General features: G+C 41.8%; 1 protein-coding gene across 3 annotated transcripts; it reads right to left on the bottom strand.

Moving 5' to 3' along the window:
• Positions 1–1,744: 1,744 nt before the first annotated feature.
• recql4 (RecQ helicase-like 4) lies at positions 1,745–14,350 on the bottom strand. Of its 3 annotated transcripts, none has more exons than XM_085347052.1 (28): positions 14,267–14,350; positions 14,143–14,176; positions 13,975–14,057; positions 13,693–13,839; positions 13,191–13,348; positions 11,501–12,578; positions 11,335–11,417; positions 11,158–11,257; positions 10,743–10,920; positions 10,306–10,424; positions 9,733–9,871; positions 9,553–9,645; positions 9,324–9,460; positions 9,129–9,212; positions 8,351–8,539; positions 7,965–8,147; positions 7,645–7,846; positions 7,249–7,442; positions 7,038–7,121; positions 6,194–6,331; positions 5,961–6,080; positions 5,598–5,823; positions 4,973–5,102; positions 4,716–4,882; positions 3,967–4,144; positions 3,632–3,785; positions 3,431–3,539; positions 1,745–1,866 (listed from the first exon to the last, which is right to left on the bottom strand). In XM_085347052.1, exons 1-28 carry the CDS (start codon positions 14,348–14,350, stop codon positions 1,745–1,747), a joined length of 4,713 nt encoding a protein of 1,570 aa, XP_085203178.1. The 3 variants fall into 3 exon arrangements, with proteins under 3 accessions (XP_085203178.1, XP_085203176.1, XP_085203177.1); XM_085347050.1 differs by having other exon boundaries at positions 5,952–6,080; positions 9,733–9,900; positions 10,314–10,424; XM_085347051.1 differs by having other exon boundaries at positions 9,733–9,900; positions 10,314–10,424.
• Between the last annotated feature and the right edge of the window lie 345 nt (positions 14,351–14,695).

Genomic DNA, 14,695 nt, shown 5'->3' with positions numbered 1-14,695 from the left:
ATTAATAAATCATTGCAATTTCTTTAACCATAGAGAATAACTAAATCCTTCAGGACAATGTCACATCAATGCACTGAACTCACTATGTTATCCACCTAACAGCCTCCACATGTTCTCACTGTAATTTCCCCTCATGAATGAATTTATGCTGCACTAATGTGAATGTTTGCAGGGAAATCAAACGCATTTCACACGCAGTACTCGAGCTGACTTACCTTTGTTTGAATGACGACTTGTACGCGCTGACTCCACAGATAAGGTATGAAATATGTCAGGCTACGTCAATAGCGGTTGGTCTTCAGGGTTTCTACTCCACGGCCGTATTTCATACGGGTCCACATTTCCAATGCACGCTATTTTCTGCAAGTACCGCCGCTTCGCCTCTGGACGCAATCGGTCTCTATACAGTCCATTCTCGTTTGAGCTGCTTTTAAGCATCTTGTAATCGTTGTTCCAACACAGTGTGTTTGATTTGATTCGTAGACCCCGAAAATGGTGCCGCGCTCCCACAATGCATTGCGGCGTGACGTCAACTCCAAAGCCCTATCAGCCAGAGTTTCAGGTGTGTTCATTGTGAAACCTGGCCCCACCTTATCATGCGAATTCCTGAGGTCAGATGGCCCAGGATGTGAGTGGGTGTTAAGGCGTCTGGGAAGGGAACTCAAAACTGGATTATAGATGGCAGACAGTTGGTGTCGTAAACCACCGCCTCTGTTCAAAGATGGTCGCTCACAGTGGACATAGATGGCTTCTTTCACTCCTCTTTCAAACCATCTGTCCTCTCTGTCCAAAATGTGAACGTTGGCATCCTCGAAAGAGTGACCTTTATCCTTAAGATGCAGATGGACTGCTGAGTCTTGTCCTGTGGAGGTGGCTCTTCTGTGTTGTGCCATGCGCTTGTGAAGTGGCTGTTTGGTCTCTCCAATGTAGAGGTCTGAGCATTCCTCGCTGCACTGTACAGCATACACCACATTGTTAAGTTTGTGTTTTGGCGTTTTGTCTTTCGGGTGAACCAGTTTTTGTCTGAGCGTGTTGCTGGGTCTGAAATGCACCGGGATGTCATGCTTGGAGAAAACTCTCCTGAGTTTCTCTGATACACCGGCTACATAGGGGATGACAATGTTGTTGCGTCTGTCTTTCTTATCCTCCCTCGCTGGTGTCTGGTCTTCTTTTCTGTGCCTCTTTGCTGACTTTAAGGACGCCCATTTAGGATAGCCGCACGTTTTGAGTGCTTCCTTTACATGTGTGTGTTCCTTCTTTTTTCCTTCAGGCTTAGAGGGAACATGTTCTGCCCGGTGGTGTAGGGTCCTGATTACTCCAAGTTTGTGTTCCAGAAGGTGATGGGAGTCAAAGAGGTGGTACTGGTCCGTGTGTGTGGGCTTCCGGTAAACTTCGATGTTGAGTTTGCCGTTCTCTTCAATGTGACTCTCCACCATTTGACCTTAGAACTGAAGAAGCTTCTCGGATGAGAGGTGAAACGTCTTCAAGCAACTTAAAGAAGTCCAGACGCTTTTCTTTGCAAGCTCCTTTGACTACGATGACCTGAATGACTGAGAACCTTCACAGACATGTGAGGTTTTATGTTTACTGACCACAGATTTGTTCTGTGGTTGTCCTATTTTTTAAATAAATGCATCTCAAAGACCAAGATACAAAAATATATTTTATTTAGTTTTTGTATACAAACAAATGAGACGTACGTTAAAAAAAAAAAAAAAAAAAAAAGATGGGACCATCTGGTCGATCACTTGAAGCGAATGATCTCCTGAGTGGCCAGTCTGATGAGCTGGTTGAAGTCAAACTGGATGTACTTCCTCCAGTAACGTCTGTCTTTGCCGTAGGTTTGAGCCGGATAACACGGACTGCCTGAAACACAGGTTGGATTTATTTAGCGTTAGTTTATAGAAGTTTTTACTTCAACATCCACAGCTGATGGATCAAAGGCCAAACAGTGAAATTCATACATGAGAAATAAATCGCACTGTCAACTTCTCCTTAGTTAAATATCAATGCACAATTACTATTATTAGCTGTGTTTAACTGTGGCTAATAACAAAAGGAAGGCTAAAGATCAAGGTCTATAATTCTGGGAGGTGCTGGATAAAACTTATTTTAATAGAAACGTGCCACCTCAACCTTTTTTCAGGTTGACAGCCAAAGAATCCCAAAAGAGTAAAATAAAATTCAAATGTAGGAAAATGTGAGAGCGATTATCCCTGTATCTGCGGTTATTACACTCTTGCATAAATCCAGATTCAGGTTAGTGTCAGACTGTACAGCTGAAACCCTAATGGAGGTCTTCATAACTTTCTCGTCTACATCACTGCACTGGTGTCCTCTTTGGTATGTTCAGAAGTCAGTTGCCAGAGATCTTACCTGCATCAAGTCAGATCCTATATCTTCTTTAAAAATCCTTCTCCTCACTTATCAGAACTTCTCCTCCCCTACACCCCATCCCAGACTCCGAATTCTCCTGATAAAGTCGTGCTCTCGAGTCCCCACAGAAAGTCTTCAGTCCTTATGTGGGGACTGTTCCCATCTGGGATTTGTAACGCCCCGGCTTTGGAAATTTCAACAAGTAGTTAAAATGTCACCTGTTCACGAGGTTTTTTGTCTAAACGCTTTGGGTTCTTAAAAAGATATGTTATAAACATCATGTTCTTTCTGAGAACTTATATAAATTAAAGATAAAAGATAAGTGTAAGGAGGGAGTTAGACTTTTGAAATAAAGAGCCCATTCGTCAGCTGAGAAGTGAACATGTGATTAGCTGAGCACAGTGAATCTCAAACTGTTTGGCACTTCCAACGCAAGTCATCTCCCGAGCCCCCAAACTTCTCAGCTCCTTATTTTCTTAGCTATTTATCCCAGTTTACAGTTGTAGTGAGGAGGGAGTCCATCCAGTACAACATACAGCCTGAACACACTGACAGGTCAACACAAAGGCCTCTCAAAACCTTTTTTCTCTCTTTTTTTACATAACACATAAGTAATTTCGTTCCATGCCTTGACAGATAATCTATAGCAACAATTTTCTGACGCTATCTAGCTTATGTTTGTACACTTTGAACTATTAAAATCTCAGCGAAACTGAAAAGTCCTAAATTAGCTCTCTAACGACCTCTAGAGGTTTATAGGTTCACTGCTTTGGAGTTGATGTTCTGACAAACAAAAAAATCTGTGACCAACTATTCACAAGAGACAGGCTTCAGCTTTTTTAAGTTGGATAATTTGGTGCCATTTAAAAGGATACATTCTGAATATGTGTAAAGGTGAATGTAAACAAGCAAACACCTCCACATTTATTGTAAAGCATGAAGTACTTCAGTGAGAAGGGTTTGGAGAGAAAAATGTTCTGGTCCAAAAAAAGAAAAAGAAAAAAAACTACCTGCGCTTATGCAGGTAAATGTGTGTGCGCATGTGCGTCCTCACCTATGCCATGGAAGATACGAGCGACAGCCCTTCCAGAAAACTTCTCGTCACTTCGGTTGGAGAGGAAACTTCTGATGTCGGCTCTGATTTGATCCTCCCAGTCCAACAGCTAAAACATACAGAGGTAAGCCGAATCGTTCACAGACTTCACGTTAACTACAACTCCTGAAAAGTTTTCTACATTATTTGTCTTTGTAAAACCTTATATTTGTCGAGCTCCTCGAGATCAAAAGGTTTGAGAGCGTGGTCCCCGTCCCGCCTCTTATCAAAGTACTCGGACAGAAGGCTTTTTAACTGCAAACTGCGGCTCTCATCCAGATCGTCTACACAGGACAGTACGCTGCAGAAGGCAACACTGAAGCACAGCGAACACAAAGTCAAACACCAAAGCAGACAGAGGGTAACTGCACGCAAAAAGACAAACGGTCAAAGCTAGCCAATACTGGAAAACAGGCTAGATCTTATTTAAGAATGTGTTTGTTTTAATTAGTGGATAATCCATAAAATCAGCGGATAATTAAAAAAGCTTAGCGTACCTCTTGAAGGCCTTAAAACAGGCCGTCAGCTGGTACAGCTGCGTTCTCTCTTGGTCCTGCACTCGTTTATGGAGGAACTGACAGACTCTGTCCATCTCCTCATCGCTCAGGTCGCCATAGGAACGAAAGTAGAACGAAGGACTGGAGAATTCGACGAGGACGCCGCTACGTCCCCCAGCTGAAACAAAAGCATTTTTGACTGATTATTTCTACTGCAGCCCAGCAGGAAAAGAAGGGAGACATCCAACAAGCATCTCACAGAACTAAATTTAGACTCAAGGTTAGACCCTAAAACCACAGAGGGTCGATCAGAGAGTGACACTGACGTTAGAAGGCAACAGGGCATCCCTACATGTATAAGCAAGTTGTACTTTTTATGGGCTTTTAGTAAAACTTTAAATTAAACTACACTTGCAAGGAAAATACATATAAAAGGTCAGATTGTCTTAAGAACACAAACTGATGTCAGGAAAATTGTAGGTACAGTAAAAGTATCTATGGCAGCCCGTTTCCGCCTCTCATACTCTCAGTGATGTGAGACCCTTCTGAACCGAATTCAAGGCAGCTTAATACTTTTTAAGGTCTTCTATTACTAAATGTATGTTAAAGACATTTTCAGACTTTATAAGGGCTGAGATCCTCCCTGAAACATTTTCCATGGCGACTGCCTGGATTGTTATTGCTGTGAATGTGTGGATACTAAATCGATACTAAATGAAAACAAAGCAAACATGAACTCATGAACAAACCTCTATCGGTGCTCCACTGCAGCTGCCTGAGTCCTCTCTTCACGAGAGGGAGCTGCCATCCCATAGTGTCCGCGACCTCGACAACATCAAACTCAAGCTGGTCGCACTGCTCCACCCGCTCGCCCGCCATCCGCCGCCTGGCCAACACCACAGCGATCGGAGGACAACTGCAGAGAAAAGACAAGTTTAAGACGTCTTAACAGTAACATTACAATCACAGACGCACACGTTCATGTGCCCGGCCAACGTTGTCATACATTTTAGTGATTTTCTGGAGCTGCCTCGGCCCATCGTAGCAGCTGACTTTACACACAGACAGAGTGGGGTGGAGCAGCTCCACGAAGCGCTGTGGGTGCAGCTCCAGATAGCAGAGCAGCGTTTCCACACCTGGAAAAACATAAAAAATGTTAAAATTTCAAAAACACTGGGAGTAGTTGTTGTTTGCTGGATTTTAGAGTGTTTCTTGGGAAATTTAGGTTGAATTTCTGTAATCTACACGATTTGTTTTGTTCTGTTAAACCAGATAAGAATAAATACGAGTGATTTTATTAGATGGTTTTCTTATTTTAATGCAACGTTTGCTCCAGTTGTATCATTTTATTTGTTTTCTAAATTCATCTGTTTGAGCGTAATCTGGTCATCAAACTGTTTTGGCTTTAGCTTTTTGGCCTTTTGCTTTCAGCGGATTCAGCACACGAGCCACTAAACAACCTGCGTGGATGAGATCAGGCTTAAATTCTGTCTTAACCTCGAGTCAGAAATAATTTTTAAAATGTTTAAAGATTTATGCTAATGTGCTTTCCGTGTACAAATCAGCCTACACCTGTTCATTTTACTGTCTTATCAATCAATGTGATTTTTTTAGTGTACGTTTCCACTCACCTTCCTCCGTGATGTCCAGAGCCTCGATGGTCTCTTGGATGGGAATCGCTCTTTCGTGCGTGTGACAGACTCGCTCTCTGGGCCAATCACAGCGCTCCTCTTCTTGGTCCCTCTCCCGGTTATCTCTCTGGTCTTCTGTCTGTTTTTTCATCTCATCCTCATTTCGTTCCTCTCTTTTATCGTTGTCTTCTCGGATGGCTAGCCCAGCAGAACTGAGATCTGATTCCTTGCAGTAAAAATAGTCATATTACCAAAAAAAATTATGTACTAAAAAAGTAATTATGAAATTAGCATTTCATTATTTTTTTGTTTAAATTTCTCTATTGTGTGAAGCGATCAGAGACCAGTTCCCACTTTACTTACAGGTGCAGCAGCAGGTTGTGATTCATCTTTGTCTGACATGTCTTGCTGAGCAGAAGAATTCATGCTGCTCTCCTGATCGCACACATCCATCACCTCCAACAGCTCAGAGTCTTCAACATCCTACACAAACACACAGACACACAGTCCTTTACTTCACAGAAAGTTTGAGTTCTACAGACAAAGACATTTCTTCAGGCTAAAACACACTCACAGACAGACGAAGGAGGAGTTACCTTGAAGAGTTCCTGCTGTTTCTGGTGTATCTGTTTACATTTGCAAGCTGGGAAAACTTTCTGCACCAGTCTTTTCACCGTATAGTAGTCCACTGTGTCTGCGTAGATATGGCGACGGAGCTCATGGAGGTCTCCACCCTACAATCACACACAGAATGACATGATATTATTCGTATATGCAATATACACTCACTGGTCACTTTATTAGGTTCACCTGTACTGCTCCTTGTCAGTCCAAATATCTCATCATCAGACAATCACACTCAACACGACAGCAACTCTATGCATTTTTCACATGCACACGTTCGGTTGGAACCTGCTGAAGTTCAAACAGAGCACCAGAATGGAGAAGAAAGATGATTGTTGGTGGTGTAACAGTGTGATATTTTCATGGCACATTTTGGACCTCTCATTACCCACTGAGAATCACTTAAACACTACAGTCTACATGTGTATTGTGCTGACCATGTCCATCCCTTTATGACCGGGAGCATCTCAACTCCTCTCTCTTACTTACACAAACATTTTATTACAAACTGATTGTGAATATGACAGAAGGTTCATGATTCCACTTTCTCTCTGGTTTATTTGGGGTCATTTTATCTACACCGACACAGAACGCCCCCAAAGATCATTATTTATAAAGTATTTAAAACGGGATTTGTTTGAAATTGCCAGCTGACATTGAGGAAGTTCATTTCTTAAGCACAGTCGACCATCACAACAAATGTGTACAAAGACCTATTTTTTCCAAGAACTGCAATCCCACTGCATCAGTACTGCTTTCTGTAACTACATCATTGACGTCAGTAATGAAGAAAGTAATCACAATTTTAAGACTCACCTCCGGGTCCAGGAAAAGGTGACAGTGAGCCGGCTCTCCATCTCTTCCTGCCCTCCCAATTTCCTGAACGTAACTCTCAAAACTCTGTCAACAAGAAAAACAGGATAAGATGCCCCAAAACAGACTAAAAGAGAAAGTTAAAAAATATTTAATGTATTTTCAAGTCCAGTATGAGGAGACACGAGTCAGGATAGATCCGAGCACTGCCCACCTTAGGCATGTTGTAATGGATGATACCACGAACGTCAGATTTATCCAGGCCCATGCCAAACGCCACTGTGGCCACCACGATCCTGAGCTCTCCGCACATGAAGTTGTTCTGCACGCGTCGCCGCTCTGACCCCGACAGGCCGGCGTGGTACGATTCAGCCTGCCATTTCAGTGGTTTACGAATCTTCTTCCGAGCTAAATACATAAAGGACAAAACCACAAAGTCAAGGAGACTGAAGGAAATAGACTTCACCTGTAATTAATGTTATCTTAAGTTATGTACCACAGATTTCCATAACACAGCATAGGCTCCACATACATATTTCACTTGTTCCCCCGCCATATCAACTCTCTCCTTACTAGTTTTTAATTAATCACATTTTTAAAAAACACTTACCCAGTTCTTTCTTTCTCTGCCCTACAGGGTTGTTTTCTGACCGACTGCTGCTGCTGCTCTTCTTGTTTTCTTTTAACAGCACCCCTTGAAGGCAGGTTCGGAGAAGTGCCGCCACACGCACCGTCTCCTCTCTTCTGGTGCAGTAGACGATGATCGAGTCAAGACAACCAAACCGATCACCTTTCAACAAGGAGACTAAAGCCTAAGACGACAATTGCACACATTGCAAACTCATTTTAGTAAGAGAAGGACTCTTGGATCTAGAACTACTAAAAATCCACAAATAAATGTCAGTCAGGACACAAAAACACTCATTTGACCTGATCCTTTTCTCTATCCGTGGACACAGAAAGATTCAGGTTTGGAGGCACAGCTGCAGATCTGACAGCAATGCCGGCTTGATCACTGATTTCCAGATGTTTAGCAATGTCCAGAGCAGTGGACAGAGTGGCTGTAGCTGTGAGTCCTAGCAAGCATCGTACTCCCAGACGCTCTCGTAACACCTACAAACAAGCACTGTATTAAAGACTTAAAGAGATAATCAAGAGTGATACCACTGTTCTAAAGAAGCCAGTTTACATAAATTTGACAGAACTTTTTACTTGTTTCAAACTGGAAAGTTCAACACAGTGAGTTGTTTGAACAAGTAGCAGAATTAACATCACTTGTGTTAGAGTACAATTATCTCCAGAAATCATCAACCCACCTTGCAGAGTCTTAGGTAGCAGGGTCTGAAGTTGTGGGACCACTCTGAGACACAATGAGCTTCATCTATACAGGCGAAGGCCACAGGAGGGAGCTCCTGAGCAGAAGGAAGACACCCTGAACCTGAACCTCCTCCCCCAACAAGGGCTTCTGGAGAGAGCAGCAGCAGACATACCTGGCCTGACTTCACCTGGAAAAATAGCAGGAGGTGAATACAAGGTATGAACGGAAAATAATCAATGATATAGTAAATTTTCTAATAAGCATAGAAGTCAATTAATTCACGCCTGAAATTAGAAGATAAGGTGCTGTAGAAGTCGGCAAATCGCAAGCAGAAAGATGAGGAGGGACAAACTAGACATTTTGACTTTTTGTGGAGAAAACAGCTGTTACTTCTGTGCAGAGGTGTGCGAGCATATGGAACTGGGACAACATCTGCACACACCTTGATCTGACTGATTTGAAATTCCAACTCTATCTGATTTAAGACCATATGTGGATATTTGTATTCACACTGGCATAAAAAAGGGCATCTGAGTGTCGCAGAATATTTAAAAATAAAATAAATAAATATGTTTGTATGACTAACTATCTTAAACCATTTATTTGCATCCCAGCCAAAGAACTGGGACTGCAGGAGAAGAAAGACTTGCATCTAGTGTGACTGGATTCATGGATCCAATAAGAGGCTGTTCATTTTTCAATGACATTAACAAAGAAGCTGTAATCAACGTGGCTCAGTCTCACTCATATCTTATTCTTGATGCACTTCCTTTTACCTTTTCTATCGCTGCTTCTCGCTGTTTCATTGTCATATTGGAGTGGATACAGGCCGCCTTCAGCTTGGCTGGCAGGCCAGACAGCTGCACAGAAACACAAAAAGATATTCAGCAAATACATTCTCAACTCTATCATTAGTTTAGAGAAATTAGATTTGCTCTGTGCCTACAGCCATCAGGTGTACAAGTGTTTACCTGGTCGTCCATTAGAGAGACGAGAGGCGATATGACCAGAGTGATGCATTTGGATCTCTGAGCATAGAGGTAAGCTGGGAGCTGGTAGCACAACGATTTGCCCATCCCTGTTGATAACACTACGAGGGTAGACAGACCTAAAGGTGGAAACACACAAACATGTACAGAGAGATTGTAAATTAGCAAATGAGTGTGTGCAGATGAGCTCATGAGTGTGCTCACTACATACCCGACAGGATCCTCATGATGGCTTCCTCCTGTCCTGGTCGAAATGACTGATAGCCAAGATCTCTTAGAGCCGAATAAACATCTTCATGTGTTTCTTAATATAAAGAGAAAAATCAGTTCTTAGGCCAGTGTACTGTATGTCTATTTTTCAGATTTCATGAGATCAGTGTGCAGTCCTTACCCTGGACTTTTCCATCCTCTGTGAGCTCATAAAGCGGCTCCATGGGTGGAGGAGGAGGAGGTCGTTCATAATCGGGGCGAATCACATTCAGCAGCACTTCATCTTTACGCTTACTGTCCACTTCCTTTTCCTGATCATTCTGCTCCTCTTTAAAAGTGGATGCTGCCACTGGAACACACAAACGCATCAGGGTCTAAACGCGCACGACTTAGGAACACAAAACATCTGTATTTGACAGCTTCGTTACTTAAAACAGCTTAAATTTAAGCTCTAAAAATAAATGTGCACAAATTTACATGAACAAAGTGTTAAAAACTTTTTTCCATTAATGAGCAGATGTAAACATACACCTCCAGTCTATGTGTTAGCTGTAGAAAACATAAGGTTAATAACTGCTCTTATTGTAAAGTAAGAACAGTTATTAACCAGATAAAAGATAAAACTAAATTTCACATAATGTCATGAATATGATGCACAAAGTAAAACTTAAACAGTGCATTTATGACACTGGAACTATGCAGTCATGCATAAGCCGACTAGTTCTGTCAGAGAGCGGCATGCAATCAAGTCAACAGATGTACCCTGTGGCTGAGGTTGTAGTGTCCCAGTTGCCCTGGCAACTTCCTCCAGGGTGGGTAATTCAAACGGCTCCTCCTCAACCGCCTTCTCGTCAGCAACAGGAGGTGGAGGGGCTGCAAAACATATCAAAACTTTTAACAGACCTGTGATGCTGATTTCCAGCTCTGAAACTTTATTTTTGGACTCTAGCAGAGCAACTCCGTCATCCTTCAGATAAAAGACGAACTGAAGGGCGTCGCTGGAGCTTTGAAGAGAGCTCTTCTCTCTTTACAGCCACCCTCCCTACAAGTAATCTTTTTGCTAACTGACTTCCTCTTACTATGGGTGTGACTGCCGTGTTGACGACACTAAGGACTGTCTAGAGCATTCTGAAGGAATCACAACAAGGTGAGATATGCGTTTAATAATAGTTATTGTTGTTCCTGCATCACCTCGCCCTTTGCAGTCAATAGCCCAGTGTCCGGTCCCTCCACATTTGTAGCAGGTGTCACCCTGTCGACTGAGGCCCCCTCTGAAACCCCCTCTGAAGCCCCCCCATCTTCCTCTGCCAAAATATCCCCCACCTCCACCGAAACGCTCTCCCTTCAGCTGGAACTTCTGCATGTACAACTGCAACACCAAGAAGACATTTATGACACCAAGAAAATATAAAAAATGCATTTTAATTACTCAGTTTGTATTATAACAAGGACGTGTTATACATGATATAAGCATAAACTCTTTGAGAAAGTGTGCGCTTCTTCTCACTTCTTTTTGATATGTAAACCTAAAAAAATAGGCCTTAAACTTTCATGCACAATGATAACCACACACACACACACAAACAAATAAATAAATGTAATATACCTGTCTGCGCAGAGCAATCCCTCTCAGGGCATAGCCTTTGACATGAGATTTCTTCTTCAGGTTTATTTTCACAAAGTTACCCTCGGCTCCTTTTGCGACTCTGTTAAAACAGGAAAACAAACACATGTAGAAACCTTTCAAAGACATTCTGCTTTCCTCACATGCACTTTGTCCTACCTGGCTCTAGCAGACTGTGCCCGATAGATTTTGTTAACTCCAAATTCTTCTTCTATGTCTCCAAACAAGTTCTCTTGGGGCATCTAGACAGAAGCAAAGCTACATCAGATAATCTTATATAAGCTTAAAATAAGACATACAATGCACCCTCCAAATCCCCCCTTGCCTTTTTTGGTCCCTTGGTTTCTTCCTCTCCTTCACCCTCTCCATCACCTTCTTTTCTCTTGCTTCTCTTTTTCTTTCCTGCTCCTCCGTGAGCTGAGCTGGGGCTAACGTCAGAGCTCTCCTCTTTCTTTCTACCACCTCTCCGTCTCTTTTTTACTCCTCCTTCTTCTGTAGTGTTTCCCTGCGTGTCACCCACTTCTCGCTGCCTCTTCTTCCTCCTATTTTTTGAAGCTTTAGTTTTTGGACTGCTTTCATTGTCATCATCAGCTGTTATATGTGATGTCTGCCCTCTTTCCATCTCCTCCTGTCCCTTCCTTTTCTCTTTGCCAACCCCTTCTTTCTTGCTTTTTCCAGAGTTTGTAGCACTAGTAGTGACTATTTTATCCCCTGTTACACTCTCAGACTTTTTACCTCTTCCCATTTCTAATGACTCCTGTCTTTCTCTCTCTATATCCATCTCTTCCTTTGCTTCTCTTTCGACTCCTTGCATTTCCCCTTTTAATTTTTCTCCCTTTTCTGCCATCCCTCGTTGCTCCACATTCATCTCCTGGTTGCCTGCTCCAGGCTTCTCCTCTGCTCCCATCTCTCCAAACACCTGACACCTCTCTAGCCACTTCCTGTCCACAAGGCTCAGCCTGCTGGCAGGAGAAGGCCTTGCTCCAAGGCCTCTGCCTCCTCTGAAACCTCCACAAATCTGTGGACTTCCGTTAAAGCCAATTACACTTTCACCACCTGCAGAATCGGTACCTCTATTCTGAGTTTTTGATGTTTCAGCATTTTCTTTTACATCTCCTAAAATGCCTTTAGTTTCACTTCCCATAGTTCTGGCTCCTACTTTTGAAGCCCCTAAATTTCGCTCAGGGGATAAGGATGACAACAGGGTGGAGGATCTGATGGGAGAAGGACTTAAAGCAGAGGTAGTGAATTGTGAACTAGTGTCTTTGCCAATGCTACAGCTACCAGCAGCATCTGCAGCTTCATCATTGTCCTGTCTGAACGTTTCAAATGGTTGAAACGGCTCTTCAGGCTCTGCTGGTTGGAGCGTCTTTGAAGCCAGAGATCCCAGGCAAGGATTCATTCTGTAAGCAAAGACGTGATAACAAGGAGGGCTCACATAAATCATCACAAAGTCACATTATTCAAGCTTTTTAAAGTGGCACAAGCAAAACAACTACTTAGTAACCATCTTGCTTGAACACTCAAAAGTAAAAGACGATATTGGATTCTCCAATATCCAAACTGCTTTATTTTGCAATTCATTCATCCTAATAGTAGTGTTAAAAACAAAAGCAATCAAATTTTTATAATAAAAATGAGAGAAATAGTATCTCGGGTATAAATTAAAATTAATTCCTTTTCCTTATTTTCTGGTTATATATATAAGTAATCCATATGAGCTAAAAGCTTTCACAAACTGAAAACCATCACTAAATTAAAGTCATTTTTTTCATTAAAGGATTTAGAAACAGTTATCCACGTCTATGTTATCTTTTCTATTCTTGTATAAAGGATTTCCAACTTTCACTCTCCCTTTCTTAATTCCAAATACAGCTGCTCGGCTCTTAAGAAAGAACAGCACATCACTTTGGTCCAAAAGTAAATTAGCATCTATGCTCACAAAATAACTTACTTATCACTGAATAACACTTATTGTTAACATGAAATGAAATTATTTTCCTTGATCTAATTACCTTGGTGAAAAGGGACTGAATTCAGAGTCAGTGGTTGTGGTCTTGGCAGTGGCAGCAGGAGAAGTGACGCTCTTTGTTCTTATAGTTTGTTCATCTTTCAAGGAGTCCAGAGGTAGCCGACCAGGACGGTGCATTTTCTTCAGTGACACAGGCCTCTCCTTCATTAATAATAAATAAATAACAGCAGAACAAACACATTATTATATAATGGCTACTTTGGTAATTTCCTAATTTCAATATCTCATTAGTTTATTTTATTGTTTTCTGTCCACATGTAATCCAGGGAAATGATAGAAATCATTGAAAAAATTAGCCTTAAATTATTTCTATCATTTGCATTATCTTTGTATCACTAAACAACACAACATGTAGGGAAAATGAAATTAACTACCACTGGTTAATGTCATCATCCTCACAGATGGTCATCAACAAGTGAATATGGTCCTTTTGCAGGCAAATCAGTCTTAGCACAACAAGTTGAATTAGGTGTGGTGATTCTCACCTTACTGATTGAAGACAAGTTGTTTTTAAGCTTTAGGCCATAATACTGAGAAGACGCCTTCAGACTGTCTCTGTCCTGGGATGTCAGTTTGGGAGATGATGTCGGCAATGCACTGCGGTTCAAGTGGGAACCCCAACAGTCTGACTCCTTCATAGACAGAGACAGAAAACAAAGCAACAGCCTCATTGAGAGATTTGTTCAGATATGTTAGATATTTATTACATTTGAGATTAAAACACAAACGTCAGACAACGATGGACACAAAGAGAGCCTCCTCATTACCTTTTGGCTGTGAGTATGCCCATTGGCGGCCTCATTGCTGTTCTCTTTGGCTTGTTTTAAGCTGCGGTATTCTTTATACAAGTCTGCAAGGAAGACACCAAATAAATCATAATCTTCTTCGCTTATTTACACTACAGCTGGAAATTCATACTGATGGCGAGCACTCACTTCTGGTCTCCTCTGGAGCCCGATCAATGTCCTCCTGAAAAATGTACCATTCAGCGTTCATAAACAATAATACTAAAACAGGTAGCATGCTAACAAAGCTCGTTGTTGTTAACAGTTAACTCACCTTGTTGGGTTTTCTCTTGTGCTCTTTGACAAACCCCTGCTCCCAGTTTTTCAGCAAAACTTTCACGTCATTGTAGCGATCCATGCTGAGGTGGACAGGGCTGTTTTCAAACTGCTGTCGGGAGTTTTTGTTATAACATTGGCGTTATTGTTCTTTTTTCAAAGAAAGTAGCAGCGTAAGCTTATATGTTTATCCTCTATTAGCTGCTTTAGCTTCTTCTCACTCCAATTAACATCTCTGCCAGTATGGCAGATGACATGAAGACATTTTTGTGAAGTATACAGTAACTATCAAAGCTCCTTCCGCTGTGTTGTTTACGATTTTCCCGCGCCGGAAGTCAGCTTGTGTTGCCAGGTTCTTTCCTGTATCTTCCGATCCCACAAAATTGCTTTTTTGGTGTCAAACTATTGAGTTCAAGTATTATTTTTT

Source organism: Diplotaxodon limnothrissa, linkage group LG22, assembly GCF_057381915.1.
Source record: "Diplotaxodon limnothrissa isolate DT_005_m linkage group LG22, D_limnothrissa_male_GT1.1, whole genome shotgun sequence".
Lineage (NCBI taxonomy): Eukaryota > Metazoa > Chordata > Actinopteri > Cichliformes > Cichlidae > Diplotaxodon > Diplotaxodon limnothrissa.
This window is presented reverse-complemented; position numbering and strand designations above follow the sequence as displayed.